The sequence below is a fragment of the Callithrix jacchus genome, chromosome 11 (assembly GCF_049354715.1).
Source record: "Callithrix jacchus isolate 240 chromosome 11, calJac240_pri, whole genome shotgun sequence".
Lineage (NCBI taxonomy): Eukaryota > Metazoa > Chordata > Mammalia > Primates > Cebidae > Callithrix > Callithrix jacchus.
This window is the reverse complement of record NC_133512.1, coordinates 33,247,009-33,263,755: the sequence shown is the minus strand read 5'-3', so window position 1 is coordinate 33,263,755 and position 16,747 is coordinate 33,247,009. Positions and strand designations below refer to the sequence as shown.

Genomic DNA, 16,747 nt, shown 5'->3' with positions numbered 1-16,747 from the left:
TCAGGAAAGAAGGGAGGTCCTTTCTCTGAATTTCTCCTTTTGTGGGTTTATATAGAAAGCCAAGGCTGAATGAGATTTTTCCACACAAAGGAAACCTCTGAGAAGGTGGAGTAGCCAGAGGGTGAGAACCCAGGTAAGGAATGTCTATGATTCACTCCTGATAGTTCTTCTTTCCAAAGGCCACACCCCAGCCTACCACGGGAGCTGAGAACAAAGTCCTCTGTGAGTCTGGAGAGATTTTGCATGGCGAAAATGAACAGCATACACAAAGGGCTGCTTTCACGTCCACCGCAGACTCCAGTAGCTCTGAATCCATACAAGAGACCCTACAAAGGGTGAGGGAAAAAGGACGCAGGGAAGGAGACAGAGGGGCTGGGTTCTAGCATTTGCTGAGGGACACTGGGAAGCTCGGCTCCTCTAGGCCTCCGTTTCCTCACCTGGAACTGATCCCTGCCTCACGTTCCACAGAGAGCTTGTTCTGCTGATCAAGCAAGATCATGAATGCACAGAGCACTCCACAAACCTTGTTACAGGAAACATTTTTAATGAGAAATGCTTTCTCTGGTTTCTGACCACATTAGTCATTTCGATGTTGTGGTTTGGGGATTTTTAGACAAGAAAGAATACAGACAGACAAGCTTCAAGGGAGTCGCGCTCTCAAGCAGCAAGGACTTCCACTTGCCTGGCCACTCACTACCTCGAACATCACACACCCAGCAAATCCACAAGGCAACAAAATCAAGGGGCTTGGCGGACACAGACAGCCATTGCTTTCCAAATCAGACTGTTGTCTAGAAAACTCACAAGAGAAGCCAAGTTGTTTGTTGCCAGGTCCTTAAGCTTAGAGATACAATAAACTGAGCAAGGCCCCGAAATAATATTTTTGGGTGGAATTTTTTTTGTAAGGAGGATGTTGATAGAAATTATATTAGTCATTCAGAAACCTGTACTCACTGTAGAGAGGCACAGAAAACAAACCTCTAAGCCATGAGAGCTTAAGTATATCAATGACACGAAACGGACAAGGGCAAAGTCATGCTGTCTCCATCAAGGTAGACAGTCTCCTGGGCTGGAAGCAGAAAGAGCCATACCAGCTACCAGCAGGAAACAGAAAATATGCTCTGGCACTCTCTTCAGATGTGTTAAATTAGAATAGATAAGGTCGGGAGAGGCAAAAGAGGGACACTGTACTGATAGACTCCTGTTGGCCAGGGAAAGTAAGGCCCTGGCCTGACACCCCTCCCACTCCTAGGGCAGAGGGCTGCTTGGCATACTGAATCACACAGCTGCATCTTCACACTGTACACTCACTCAGGATTCTCATTTGGCTTCCGGGTAATCTGCCTATGAGAAAATCATACCTAGTCACACTGGACAATGCTTTCTGATCCCCATAGTACATCTATTTTTCACAGTCAATGCATATAGTAGCATTTTAGTTTATACATCAGTCTCTTGTAAGCTTAGGCATTGTGAATCTATCCCTGAGAGACTCATCCATTCTTATGTAATAGGTATATTAAAATAATCAACTATCTGTGGCCATCAGGCTAAATTACAGACAGGACTGGTGGTGTGACCACGGTGAAGCCAGGTGTGAGAACTCCTGGCTGCCTGATAGTTACTTTCTGTCAGAGACTCACCGGCAACCTCAAGTCCCCCTCAAACCACTTGTTCTGGAAGAGGAGATATAGCATACCTTATTTGAACATAAGAAAGTATATATTATAATGGATACATGCCTTTCCAGTTTTCTCTCATCAAAGTCATTCCTGAGGCTCCTCTCTGCCTTGTCAACACTCCTCTTACTATTCTTTTTCTTCTTTTTTGAAACAGAGTCTCGCTCTGTTGCCCTGCCTGGAGCGCAGTGGTGAGATCTCAGCTCACTGCAACCTCTGCCTCCTGGGTTCAAGTGATTCTCCTGCCTCAGCCTCCTGAGTATATAAGCACTGGGATTACAGGCACACAACACCACACCTGGCTATCTTTTTCTATTCTTAGTAGAGACGGGGTTTTATCATGTTGCTCAGGCTTGTCTTGAACTCTTGACCTCAAGTGACTCACCCACCTTGGCCTCCCAAACTCTTACTATTCTTAACACTGTATATGAAAAGGCTTTGTAGGCCAGGCATGGTAGCTCAATCCTGTAATCCCAGCACTTTGGGAGGCCAAGGTCGGGGGATCACCTGAGGTCAGGAGTTTGAGACCAGTCCGGCCAACGTGGTAAAACCCCATCCACCTCTATTAAAAATACAAAACTTACTGGGTATGGTGGTACAAGTCTGTAGTCCCAGCTCCTCAGGAGGCTGAGGCGGGAGGATCACTTGAATCTGGGAGGCAGAGATTACAGTAAGCCAAGATCATGCCACTGCACTCCAGCCTGGGTGACAGAGTGAGACTCTGTCTCAGAAAAACAAACAAAAAGCCACTGTAGAAGTTCCCGCTAAATAATAAGAACAATAGCCATTTGCTGAATATTTCCATCAATATGTTATTTTGTTTAAGCCTTACTACAACTTACTAGTCAGGAATTATCAGTCCTAATTTACAGATTAAAAAAAAAAGCAAGGGAGGCTCAGAAAGTTGAAGGAGGTTAAATAAGGTCACACATGGAGCAAATTGTGGAGTCAAGACTGGAAGCAGGCAGGTCTGCACATCCTACACCCAGCGCGCCCTAAACTACTAACAATAACCAGTTCTCTTTCTTGCTTATTTCATGGAACTAAATGCTAAGTTATGTAACCCTCTTTCTGTCTTTGTGCATATGTGCCCAGGAGCTCTGATTTCTCCCCTTGAGCCACCATGGGAAATACACGACCAGACCTTGAATTTGGCCCTGTCCCATCAGGGCTCAGAGGACTGAAGCTCAACTTTACACAGCTCACGTTACTATTCTTTTCTTACAAGCTATTCATCCTGTCCCAATTGTCTGCTGTAGTTTGGGGCTATTTTTGGCCTTTATTTTTTCACGAGAGTGCATATGATACCATGGAAACCAAATTATATTTTCATTTATTCTCACTCTATTTTAGGTTCAGTATTTAAATAACCCAGATGAATTTTGAATCAGACAGATTATGGTATCCTCTTTAACTACTGATTTAACCCCCTACCTCCCCAGCAGCAACCCGTGTTTAATTTCTTGTTTTAACTTGTAACTGGCAAGCTACTGACAGTGTACTTTGGGTTACTGTACATTCAATTTCCTTTGGGTTCCAGAGAACACTGCTTATCATTTACAGTGAAGATAAGCACTCTCATCATAAGTTTCTCAGCCAACCCACGCTTCCCTTCCTTTCCCCGTAGTGCAAATCCATTGATAAAGAGAGCAGCAAGATAAAGGAATATTTTAACAATCCACCCCCCTTTCTCCTCAGTTCTCTAAGAACTGGGGGGGTGAGAAGCGTGTAGAAGCAATGATGTTTAATGTCCCTAGGCTGACATTTAAGGATATACAGAGAGTGAATATGTTTGATTGCTACCTTAACGAGGTGGGAGAAGGATTTATTTTATTTTTTAAATTTGTTATAATTTTAATAAAATTTCTTTCTGCCTATCTTAGTAAGAGAAGGTTTTTTTTTTTAAGTTTCAATATGTATACATTCTATTTTAAGTAAATAATTCCCTATTGACAAGTATTTCAGATGTTCCCAACACCCCACCATTACAAGCTGTGCTGGCATGCAGCAGTAATGACAGCAAATGCTCATATAACCTGTCTCTTCATGTCTCAGATGCTGCTCCAAGTGCTTTGCAGACAGTGTCTCACTGAATCATCACGAAACCATATGAGGTACATACAACTGTCATCATCTCCACTCTCAAGAGGAAACAAAAGCACAGAGAAGCTCTGTAATTTGTCCTAGGTTATAAAGCGAGTAAGAGGTGGAACTGAGATAGGATGGAACCTAGGCTGTCTGATGCCTGAATATGCCTCTACGCTACTTCCATGGCAAGAGTCTGATGGAGCCTTAGGCTGCATGAGTACAGGGCTGCACATCCATTACATGAGGGCAGGGAACCTGTCTGGACCCCTCACCTGCACCGTACTGCAGTATCCTAGCACCTGGAACAGCAGCAGGCACATGGTATACATTCTAGATTGATGTGAATGAATAAATACATGAATGAATGATTCTCTCAAATCAAAGTTGAGAATAACACATTTATCTAGTGCTATCCATTCTGCTGGGGGCATTCTGCTCTGGAGTGATGATGTCAGTGTGTTAGGGAGCACATGTTAAATCTCTAAATTGAAGTTTGGGCCAATGTTTGTCTCTTCAAAATTCCTTTTGCTAACGATTTTAAAGAGAAAGGATACTGGCAATGCATGTGGCCAAGCAAGTGTGCAGAATTACTGGTACCTTTAAGCCCCTAGGTGGTGGCTTGGCTTCCGTGGGAGGGAAAATTGATCCTTCCCTTCTTGTTTAAAAGCACTGTAATTATCTCGGTTGCTTTGAAGCCAGTAAAAGGTGGAAAATAAATATTTCAGCAGTACATTTAATAGGAGACATAAGCAACCCCTCCCAACAAACAAAAAAAAGGTGTGTGTCTACCTGTTCTGAAAAGAACTGGAAGCCCTTGTCCTCCCGAATACATTCGTACGTTTCTCCCAGAACCGGATTAAATGGCTTGCTCCCAGCTCGGTAGTAGCTAGACGCATACGCTGATATGGCAAAGGCTGCCACATACACCTAAGTACAAGAAGGAAAGAACTTTGTCATTTCTGTGTCACCAAGAGCTTTATTGTCCACAAAGAACCAAACAAAATAAAACCTCTATGATTTTCTTTTAGAGAGCCAAAGATTTGTCTTTGCTTATTTAAAAATAGGTTTAAAATTATAGGTGTAAATAATGTTTGTTTGGTCCACAAAACAAATTAACCCAATGTTTTAAAGCTGTCCATTTATCTTAATGCCTAAAAGTTGGGAGATGCTATCAAGATGGTGACATTTCCAAAATGGAATACACCGTTTTTGGAACTGTTAAGCTGAGTCCAGTACTTTTAAGCCTTACATTATCTGAGGATCCTGATACGGTGCTAAGGCTTTAAGGGTGGAGTGGGAAAAGACTATTAAAAAAGGAATACTAAAAAATCCCTCCAAAACTCAGGAATAAGCATCATAAATTTAACCATTCAAAATGTCGTATTATAGAAACCAAAACATTCATTTTGACCACAGAAAATCTGTGAGTCATTTCCTAAGCCTGGGAAACCTGCCACAGGATACAGTGACTTTAAAGTTCTGCTTTTCTGGGAAGAAAAATGAACCATTAAAAAATACCAATAAAAATAGAGGAAGGAATAAACACTTTATATGAACACAAAGTGAGCAAACTCTCTGGGGGCCTCCCCGTGAGGTCTTGGCTCTTTAGCAGCTCACCGTCAGGGCACCAAAGAGGCACATTACCTTCTTTGTCTTTTTTTCCATGTATGTGAAAACAGTTAAGCCTAAGCAGTGATGGCAAATTTTCCTTTCTAATCTCGGGTAGTAACAATCTCAAGATTTCTTCCCAGCACATTTTATGCAGTTTTTTATACTGAGGACAAGCTGAGTGCCTTTCATAAATGCTCACTAATCACGTAACCTTCCTTTTTAACCTTCTGCTAAATTTTTGGTGTTGCCTGTAACAGGGCCCACATCAACTACCTCACGCTATAGAATTCTCACGAGAAGCTGAATGGCTTATAAAAATCAGCCATACTTGGCTGGGTGCAGGGGCTCACACCTGTAATTCCAGCACTTTGGGAGACCAAGGCAGGTGGATTGCTTGAGCCCAGGAGTTCAACACCAGCCAGGGCAACGTGGCAAAACTTCTTCTCTACAAAAAAATACAAAAACATAGCTGGGTGTGGTAGCACACTCTTGTGGTCACAACTACTTTGGAAGTGGGAAGTGAGAGAACTGACTGAGCCCAAGAGGTCGAGGCTGCAGTGAGCTGTGATTGCACCACTATACTCCAGCCTGGGTGACAGACAGAGCAAGACCCTGTCTCAAAAAAAAATGAAGAAGAAGAAATCAACTACACTCAAGTTAGTCCTACTTGTGACTGACTATGTTCTTGAAACCTGCATGTCTGTTCCTCTCCCTGCTTCCCCACGTTGGTGACCTGTGAAACAGTACAGCCACACTGTGTATGGAACACTGAATCAACCCTGAATCACCTTAACCATGTAAAATATAACACAACCAATGAAAGAACCTAGTGCCATTCATGATACTGTGGGGAAGACAGAGCAAGGGAGAGGCAGAAGGAAGCACTTTCCCTGTGAGTTGGTGGCATGAGGGAAAGTCTAGGCAGGGGCATAAGCAGACCTACAGGACAGTAAACAAAACCCATGATAAGACTCCGGCTTAGTGGTTATGCTGGGGATGAGAAGCCTCTCCTCAAACCTCTGCTCAAGGTCAGTTACCACAATCAATCAGCTGAATATTCTAAGGGTCTCTAAATTGCCACAGCAAGAAACATCTTTAAGAAACTTTCATCCTCAAAGCCAATCATTTCCTTTAAAGAAAAGAACTATCCACAAAAGCTGACTTTTATAACACTTGCCTTAGAAGCTATATTTTTCTTTTTTGAGACAGAGTCTTGATCTGTCGCCAGGCTGGTGTGCAGTGGCGCAATCTTGGCTCACTGCAAACCCCATCTCCCAGGTTCAAGTGATTCTCCTGCCTCAGACTTCTGAGTAGCTGGGACTACAGGCACACGCCACCACGCCCAGCTAATTTTTGTATTTTTAGTAGATCCAGGGTTTCACCATGTTGGCCAGGATGGTCTCGATCTCTTGATCTCGTGATCCACCTGTCTTGGCCTCCCAAAGTGCTGGGATTACAGGCATGAGCCACCGTGCTCTGCCAACACTTGCCTTAAAAGCTATTTCTAGAAGCTTTGCCTTTCTTTTATTCAGTAAAAATTATCTAGGGAAAAGTAACAAAGAAGAGTTTAAAGAATACAGCTTGTTTTTGTCTCCTACCCTGATTATCGATAACAAGAAAGAAAGTCTCTTGGGCCAGGTACAATGACTCATGCCTGTAATCTCAGCACTTTGGAAGGCCAGGGCAGGAGGGTTACTTGAGCCTAGGAGTCTGAGGTTGCAGTGGGGTAGGACTGCACCACTGTACTCCCTCTTGGGCGACAAAGACCCTTACTCAAAAAAAGAGAAAGTCTCTTTGATAGGGGAGAGCCTGGAGACTGGGCAGAATGACGATGGGATATCCCTCTCAGCCAACAGTTAAGATTTCCCCTTAATTTTAAGATCATGGAAGTAATGATGTTTTAATGAGCACTAAAATTACAGAATGCTTAAAATGTAGAAAAAAATAGCATCCTCTATCAATGGGGGGTATTAGCATGGCTAGGTCTGTGAAGCCGAGGGGGCATTCCAATTCCAATGTAGCCAACTGGCTACATCTCCAGGAGAGAGACTCTGCATTTGGGGGACACTAATGTCCCAGCATCCCAGAGACCATGACCTTACTCCTCTAAGGTCACTGAATATGAGGAAGCAAAAAGAGGTACAGATACCCCAAGTTCAGAAACAAAGTCAGTCACAGTCATAGAGAGGGCCCAGAGTGTTGCCCTTTGAGTAGCCCCCTCCTAATCTCCCTAGCCACGAGACGGGAAAGATGAGAAATACTTGGAAGCCCTTTTAAAAGACAGCACACTGTGACTGGAGTTGATGCCAAGTAGAGAAGAGAAGGAGGGTTTTTCTAAGATTTTTTTAAGTACTCTATAAAGTAAGAGGGAGAGAGAAAAAGAGACTATTTCTGAAGTGAAAACCTCTTCTTGTGAACTCTATTTTCCAAAAACCTAGGAGTTGATAGGACAATTCCAGAAACAAACAAAAACATTCTCAGGGGAAATTTACCCTGGATGAGAAAAACAGCTTGAGAAATTAAATTCTGTCCTGCCAGGGTAGTAAAAATAAACACGCAGACAGCCCTAAAGACATGCTTTCCAGCCAGGCACATCAGAACAATCAGACAGAAGGCTTCTGGAGAAAGAGGAAGCACAAACCCACTGAAGAGAACCACCCCAGGCACCGAGTACCACAGAAGCCCCCAACCCTGCCTCCAAATCCTAACAAAGTGACTGGAAACAGGCAGGCGGAGGAAGCCAGGCAGCTCTGAGGGATGAACCTATCTATGGAGCAATCAAAATGAAACCAGAGGGAACAGGGCTGTCTCTCTGATGGGCCCCGTGACTGGCCTCGTGGCTCAGGGACAGAGGCTGGACAGTGACACAGGAAGGCTGAGTCCTCACCATCCTTTCCAGGGCGCTGGGAATCTGCGCAGCCTTGTCGAGGAGCTCGCTGTACTCCAGCTCCTCACAGAGCCTCTGCAGCGTGTTAAGGGGCTCATTCAGCTCCACGGGCATGGCCACCTTGGACAGGTCCTTCCCAATGTTGTTCCTCAGGATGTTCCACAGGCTGATGTTACTGCTGCCCGGGCAGGGTGCGGGCAGGCACGTTCTCCTCCGGGACTTTGTCTCTCCACCACTTTCAAGGGCAGGCCCTGAGAGGGAAAGAGGCCTGGTTGTCTCTATAAAGCTTTTCATTTTATTCTATTGTTTTTAATCCATGAATAAAACCTTAACTAGCTAGTACTCTATGTTACTATTAAACTCAGTTGTCCACAGTATGACTGGAAGTCAGAAAATCAGCAACAGAATTCTGAGCAATTAAATACCAAAAATTACACACACTTAAACCCATCAACTTTATTCACAGGAAAGACCTTGAGTTGTTTCTCAAAACCTAGTTCCTTGTAGCTCATACACATTTACAATATTTATAATATTTATTTATTTACAATAAAACTGGAAATTGGATTTTTATGCCTACAGTTGCTTATTGTTTATAACAACTTATAAACTTTAAAAAAAATCACTTTAAATTCTGGTAAAAACAATTGTGTTGAGTACAGGAAAATTATAAAGGAAATAATGGTCATTTCATTGCTCTACCACCCCAAAATAGCAGCCATTTATATATTAGGGTATCTTCACTTTGTGTTTTCTCCATCTGGGCTGCTCATACTGTATGTACTGTATGCATATTTTATATTCTGCTTGTTCAGCTAACAGAGTTTTTTTATGTTACTTAAAATTTTCCTAAAACATCCGTTTTTGCTCAATATCATTAATTATTAGAGAAATGCAAATCAAAACCACAATGAGATATCATCTCATACCAGTCAAAATGGCAGTTATTAAAAAGTCAAAAAATAACATGCTAGTGAGGTTGCAGAACAGGCTGCTGGTGGGAATGTAAATTAGCTCAGCCATTGGGGAAAGCAGTTTGGCGATTACTCAAAGATCTTAAAACAGAGCTGCTATTCAACTCAGTCATCCTGTTATTGATATAGATCCAAAGGAATATATTTTGTTCTACTGTAAAGACACATGCACATGTATGTTCATCACAGTAATATTCCCAATCACAAAGACACGGAATCAGTTTAAATGCCTATCCACAGTAGACTAGATCAAGAAAATGTGGTACATCTACACCAGGGAATACTGTGCAGGCATGAAAAGGAATGGGATCATATCCTTTGCAGCAACATAGATGGAGCTGGAGGCTGTTTATCCTCAGCAAACTAACACAGGAAGAGAAAACCACAGTGCATGCTCTCACTTATAAAGGGGTGTAAACATTGGGTTCACATGAATATAAAAAGGGAATGAAAGACACCAGGGCCTACTGGAATGTGGAGGTAGGTAGAGGGTGAGGATCAAAAACTTACCTATTTGGGTGTTACGCTTATTACCTTGATGATGAAATAATCTGTACAGTAAACTACTGTGACATGCAATTTACCTGTATAACAAACCTGTGCATGTACCCCTGAACCTAAGAGTTTTTTTTAAAATCATTTTTAATGACCATAAAAATATTTTTTGCCTGTATCTTTATTTTCTTAGGATACAGAGAAGTGGGATTACTGTGTCAACAACTATGAATGTTGTTACACGTTTGAGTGATATGATCGACTGCTTTTCAAAAAGGCTGTCCCAACTTCCCCATTTATCAGCCACAGATGTGAGCATCCATCTCCTGAGGCCTCTCCGGGCTTGTCATTTTTCATTTTTAATTTCTGTCAAATTGTCAGGTGGATAGTACAATCTCCTTGTTTTAGCTTACATTTTAAACATTTCCTGTGCAGTTTGGAGTGCTTTCATGAGTACTTCTTTGCTGAATTGTCTGCCTTCCTATGTGTGTATTAAGACCATACTCTTGTTTCTATATTTGTTTTACAGTTTAATCCCCATTTGGCATTTACCCTTACATTTGGTTCATGGAATATTTTGATGAATGAAACACATTTTAGGTATGTCAATCTATCAATCTTTTCCTTCCTTTTATGCTCTGAAATTCCTATCCCCCATTGTGCCTGTTTTCAAATGAAATCTCTTACATTTTACCAACATACTTTATTGATATATATTTATTAAACATATATATATATATAACATTTACTTATTATAAAGCCAATCACTGAATAAAGAGGCTGCTCTGATTAACAGAAACATATGAAAACAGGGTCACACTGTGCATCTCATGTTAATCTAATCATCCAATTAACTTTTGAATTTGTTTTACTTTTTTAAAATTAAATTAAATTTTTTTTTGAGACAGAGTTTTGGTCTGTTTCCCATGCTGGAGTACAGTGGCACAATCTCAGCTCACTGTACCCTCCACCTCAATGGCTCAAGCAATCCTCCTGCCTCAGCCTCCCAAGCAGCTGTGACCACAGATGCACACCACCATGCCCAGCTAACTCTTTTGTATTTTTGTAGAGATGGTGTTTTACTATGTTGCCAAGGCTGATCTCAAACTCCTCAGCTCAAGCAATCAGCCCACCTCAGCCTCCCAACATCCTGGGATTACAGGTGTGAGCTACCATGTCCAGCCTGTTTTTATTGCTTAATATGGGTAAATACAACATAGGTAAATAGCTGCAAATGGCAGTTTTAAATTTAATTAATTATTTAGATAGGGTCTTTCTCAACAGTGTCACTCAGACTGCAGTGCAGTGGTGTGATAGCTCACTGTAACCTTGAACTCCTGGGCCTAAATAATCCTCCTACCTCAGTCTCCTGAGTAGCTCACACTACAGACATGCTACACCACGCCTGGCTAGTTTTTGTATCTTTTTTTAGAGATAGAGTCTTGCTGTGTTGCCCAGGCTAGTCCCAAACTCCTCACCCCAAACAATCCTCCTGCCTCAGCCTCCAAAAGTGTTGGAGTTATAGGTGTGAGCCACTACGCCTTGCCTGCACTCATTTTTGAAAACAGCTTTTCATGTAGTCTCAAAAAATGTTCAATTACACTGATCTAAGTTTTGAAAGAGTGCTACTCCATCGCCATCATCACCAGCAATACTACTAACAGCTAATACATATCTTGCATTTTACTCTGTGACAGGCAGTCTTCTAAGCATTTTACCTGCATTATTCCCAATTATCCTTTGTAACTATCACTTGTGGTAAACAGTATTATTATCCTCATTTCACAGATGAAGAAAATGAGGCACAGAGAAGGTAAGCATCTGGTTCTAGAACACACAAGCACTGAGCAGTAGAGCTGGGGCTAGCCAAGGAAGTCTGGTCCCTTAATCCATATTAGGTCCTAATATGTACCCAGCAACATTTCTGGGGAGAAATTAAAAGGAAACAGTCTAAAAACTCCATGTTTACTATAAACTCAAAGAATAATAGTGTATCAAGACCCTGGTCCTCTCCTGTTGCCTAACATGGGCAAAATGATATAAACGTTACTTCTGTATCCAATCTTTTCAGTAGAGTATTGATGTTTAGTATTGATGCTCATTTTTGAAAACAGCTTTTCATGTAGTCTAAAAAAATGTTCAATTACACTGATCTAAGTTTTGAAAGAGTGCTACTCCATCGCCATCATCACCAGCAATACTACTAACAGCTAATACATATCTTGCATTTTACTCTGTGAATTAAATACTACTAACAGCTAATACATATCTTGCTTTACTCTGTATTAGCAAGATATGTATTAGCTGTTAGTAGTATTTACTCTATTGTATTTAGAAATACAATCTCCCCCCAACCCCGGGAATGTGTGTAAAGAACTGGAGGACCCACATTTCTAGTATTCAAATACTGACAAAGAAGAAAGTTGGGTTTTTCCCAGGGCTTATTCAAGAAAGGCAATGTAGGCCAGGCACGGTGGCTCATGCCTATAATCTCAGCAATTTCGGAGGCTGAGGCAACAGATCATTTGAGGCCAGGAATTCAAGATCAGCCTGGCCAACATGGTGAAACCCTGTTTCTGTAAAAACACAAAAAATTAGCTGGCTACGGTAGTGCATGCCTGTAATCCTAGCTACTCAGGAGGCTGAGGCACAAACCCGGGAGACAGAGGTTGCAGTAAACTGAGATCGCACCACTGCACTCCAGCCTGGGTGACAGAGTGAGACTCTGTCTTCACACACACAAAAAGGCAATGTTAGTTGGCATTCTAGCAACATGGCTATGGAGTGAGACAGAACCAGCTCTAACCTCTAAGCTTTTCCTGGCTGGTGTCAACATAGCACAGCTGTGGTCTTACATTGTGGACCATGCCCTCTCTTCACCTTTGACCTCTGAACTCTCCAGTCTGTGCTCCCTGTGGCTCCCTCTCTATAGTCTCAAAGAGATGAATGACTTCCACTTTGTCGATCCTCCTCATCTACAGTGGGTTCGCCACTTTAGTTGTGTGCTGTTTGCCAAGGGAGTGATGTTTCTTCTTTTCTCTTTCAATTTGCCTCCTTGTTTTTCTAGAAAAATAAGCAGCACAGAAACTTTCTCCAGTGTTTTTGACCTTCTTCTTCAAACCCACTGGCTCTCAGACTTTTCCACGAAGGGGTTCATCACCCCAGAAACATTTCAAACAAAATACAGACCACTATGAACATCTCATTTGTAGCAGGTGTGATGCTGCAAGAATACTCTTCCAGAGCATGGTAAAATTACCGCTTTCTTCCCTTATAGTGTGGTCCCCCAAAAGGTGGCTCTTTAGCACATAACAATTCATCAGTTTGCACATAATATTGAGCTGAGAAACACTGAAATATCAAAAAGGTGTGTGACAGTCCCTCTCTTCTGTGTAGATATGAAAATAGGTGGTGGTTTGAGTATCCAAGGCACAGTGCAGACAAATCTAGAGACGCCAAGGCATAATGAATACCGAGACTGATAAATGTTTGATGCCACAAGGACCCATGCAGAGAACTGTCCAGGTGGACAGATTCTTTTTAAGGGCACCTTCTTAAACAAGCCAATCTGCTTACTGAAGTCCTAAATCAGAGCTGTTTTGGGGGCTGGCCAGACACTCCAGATACTCCACAGTTCAAACTAGCATTATGAAATATCTTTCCTACCCATCATGGGATCAACTACCCATGGGATCATCCTACCCTTCTTGGGATCAACCAGTAATAAAGGGTCATCTTAGGAGATACCCTGAGGGGTCCATCCTAGGAAGTAGCCATTTGTTACTTTCAAATGCTTGTTTTGAAGCATCTGAATCTAAATGACCACTTGGATCGTATCTTTTATTATACAGCCCTATCACATTCCTAAGTTACAAAAACCCCTAGATATCAAAGGACAAAAAGCCATATTCTAACATATATACAGAGAGAACATTAGACCGTACAAGGGATATCTGGGCCAGGCACAGTGGCTCATGCCTGTAATCTCAGCACTTTGGGAGGTCAAGGTGGCTAGATCACTTGAGGTCAGGAGTTCAAGACCAGCCTGGGCAACATAGTGAAATCCAGTCTCCACCAAAAAATACAAAAATTAGTTGGATGTGGTGGTATGTGCCTGTATTCCCCAGCTATTCCAGAGGCTGAGGCAGGAGAACTGCTTTAACCCGGGAGGCAGAGGTTGCAGAGAGCTGAGACTGTGGCACTGCACTCTAGCCTGGGCAACAGAGAAAGACTCCATCTCAAAAAACAAAACAAAACAAACAAAAAAGATATTGTTAAATTTTTTATATTCATATAATTGGCATACATTCACTTCATAAAAATAAAAATTTGCACAAGCAGACATTTATTTGAATTAACACATCTTTTACATGTGGGTGCTGTCTCCTCTCCTAGATTATAAAATCCTTGGGGGTGGTGTCCGTGTCTTAGTTTTCTTATATAGTACTTGCTAGAGTTCTTAGCTGTCTTACATAGTACTTGCTAGAGCTCTTTGCTTGCAGCAGGTCCTCTACACAGTTCACCCTTGAACAACACAGGTTTGAACTATATGAGTCCACTTGTATGCAGGTTTTCTTCTGCCCCTGCTAGACAAACCCCTTTTCTTCTTCCTCCTCCTCAGCCTACTCAACATGACAATGACCAGGACGATGACTTAATGATGATCCCTTTAATGAATAGTAAATATCTTTTCTGTTCCTAATGATTTTTTATAACATTTTCTTTCCTCTGGCTTACTTTATTATAAGAATACAGTCTCAAATACACACAACACACAAAATATATATGTTAATAGACTGTTAGTAGTTAAATCTTTGGGGAGTCAAAAGTTATACATGGATTTTCAGCTGTGTAGGATGTCAATGTCCTGAACCCCATATTGTTCAAGAGTCAACTATACAACTTATTAGTATTCTATGAAAACCCAAACTTTTCAGAGATTAAATAATGTAAATCTTACCCAAGGTCTGTCTCTCATTATCTAAATCGTTACTGAGATTATCTAAGGAAAGATTATCACTTATGTCACTGACGTATGAGTCATCATCAGAAATCTATGGGAAAGAAGAAATAACATTCATTAGAGTTAGAATAAACAAGAGCCAGATTTTCACAAAACTCTTACTCCATATACAAATACTATTGGGCACTGTTCTCATAAAGGTCCATATACCAATCTGCCAAGGAGGTGTTCAAAACAAATATCTGTTCTTAAAATTCTTATACATTCTAAATTAGTTCTCACAAGGAAAACAGGAAGCAAGCTCAAGACTGTTATTATAAAGCTTCTTATTAATTCAGGCTGCATTTTCAGAATTTATTAGTATTTGAGTAGAAGGAGTTACAATTGTCTTTGAGCTATTTGTGTAAAAAGTATCTTCTATGGGAATTACCAAACAAGATGACTATGTTTATATTTAAGAAATAACATTATTAGTACACACTGACACAAAGCAATGTTAACTATGATAACTGCTATTCAGGAAAGTGTAATTTTTATGCATCAATTTAAGACAAATAATGCTATAAACCAATATTATTATAATCATATTATGATAAAAATAATTATATATTATAAATCAATATAGGTCAAATCCCATGACTAAAAAATATACAGGATGCTAATTTCCTTCTCTGTAGTAGATACATTACATTATTAAGTAGATAGAAGTCAAAATTATTAACCTGTACTTGAAGAGATGTATACCACTTTGAGAGACTGAGGCGAATGGATCACTTGAGGCTAGGAGTTCGAGACCAGCCTGGCCAACATGGGGAAACTCGTCTCTACTAAAAATACAAAAATTGGATGGGCATGGGGTTACACGCCTGTAACCCCAGATACTTGGGAGGCTGAGGTGCAAGAATTGCTTGAACCTGGGAGGCAGAAGTTGCAGTTAGCAGAAATCACACCACTGGAATCTAGCCTGGGCAACAGAGTGAGACTTTTTCTCAAAAAAAAAGAAAAGAAAAGAGGCTGGGCACGGTAGCTCATACCTGTAATCCCAGCACTTTGGGTGGCCGAGGCAGGAGGATCACCTGAGATCAGGAGTTTGAGACCAACATGGTGAAACACTGGTCTCTACTAAAAATACAAAAATTAACCGGATGTAGTGGCGTGTGCCTGTAGTCCCAGCTACTTGGGAGGCTGAGGCTGGAGAATCACTTGAACCTGGGAGGCAGAGGTTGCAGTGAGCTGGGATCACACTACTGTACTCCAGCCTGGGCAACAGAGTGAGACTCCATTTCAAAAAAAAAAAAAAAGTATAACAAATTTAACAAATCAAGTTATAGAAATGAGCAAACATCCAATGCTCTCTACTTTTACTTTTTCTTCTAACATATAGTATACTTTTGGAGTACATTTGTACTTTTGGGGTATGAGCTATGAGAGAACTCTCAGAATATAATGACTGAAAAGGGTCACTGAGTTTGGTGTTTCTGATTATGGATTATTTACTGAATGGATTAATCAGTAAAGCAACAAGAGAGATTTTTGAGGCACCTAACTGAAAACATTGCTCAAACCTCATTTTCTGAAGAGCTTGGAGATAACAGAACTTCCTGAGCATCAAAAAACTCGGAAAGGGAGTCAGTGATGGAGAGTCTACTTTCATTAGAAAGCTGATGAACCAGAGCTCGATTTTCATCTCTGGAGTTTTCCTATGTGAAGAACAAAACCAAAAATGCATACATTTAGAAATATACTCAAGAGAAAGAAAATAAACAAATGATTTAGTTGCACAATACAAGAGGTCACAGGCCCATGCAAATAAGCAACTCGAAGCAGAGGTCAGCTCCCACACTAAGAAGCAAGCCTCATGCAAAACATAAAGTTCTTCCTGCAAATGGTCACCTCACTTCCAGGCACTATCACATCTCACACACATGCAACAAAACACAAGGCAAAAAACAACTGTCTAGGTCACTCTTTGTTTCGTTTAAAAGGGGAAAAATTCCAGTGCTCTCCGAATCATATCCTCTTATTTGCTAAGACTGCTGGATGTTTCTTT

General features: G+C 41.3%; 1 protein-coding gene across 17 annotated transcripts in view; it reads right to left on the bottom strand.

Moving 5' to 3' along the window:
• Positions 1-16,747, bottom strand: part of OSBPL3 (oxysterol binding protein like 3) — a 205,982-nt gene that overhangs the window by 28,086 nt on the left and 161,149 nt on the right. For 9 of the 17 annotated variants that reach the window (XM_078342541.1, XM_078342542.1, XM_078342546.1 and 6 more), the window contains 4 exons: positions 16,263-16,397; positions 14,695-14,788; positions 8,266-8,516; positions 4,557-4,694 (listed from right to left, as the gene is read on the bottom strand). In XM_078342541.1, coding sequence (XP_078198667.1) covers positions 4,557-4,694; positions 8,266-8,516; positions 14,695-14,788; positions 16,263-16,397 — 618 coding nt within the window. Of the gene's footprint in view, positions 1-4,556; positions 4,695-5,730; positions 5,824-8,265; positions 8,517-14,694; positions 14,789-16,262; positions 16,398-16,747 lie in introns of all 17 variants that reach the window. The other 8 variants (XM_054237150.2, XM_054237152.2, XM_054237153.2 and 5 more) reach the window with 1 other exon arrangement.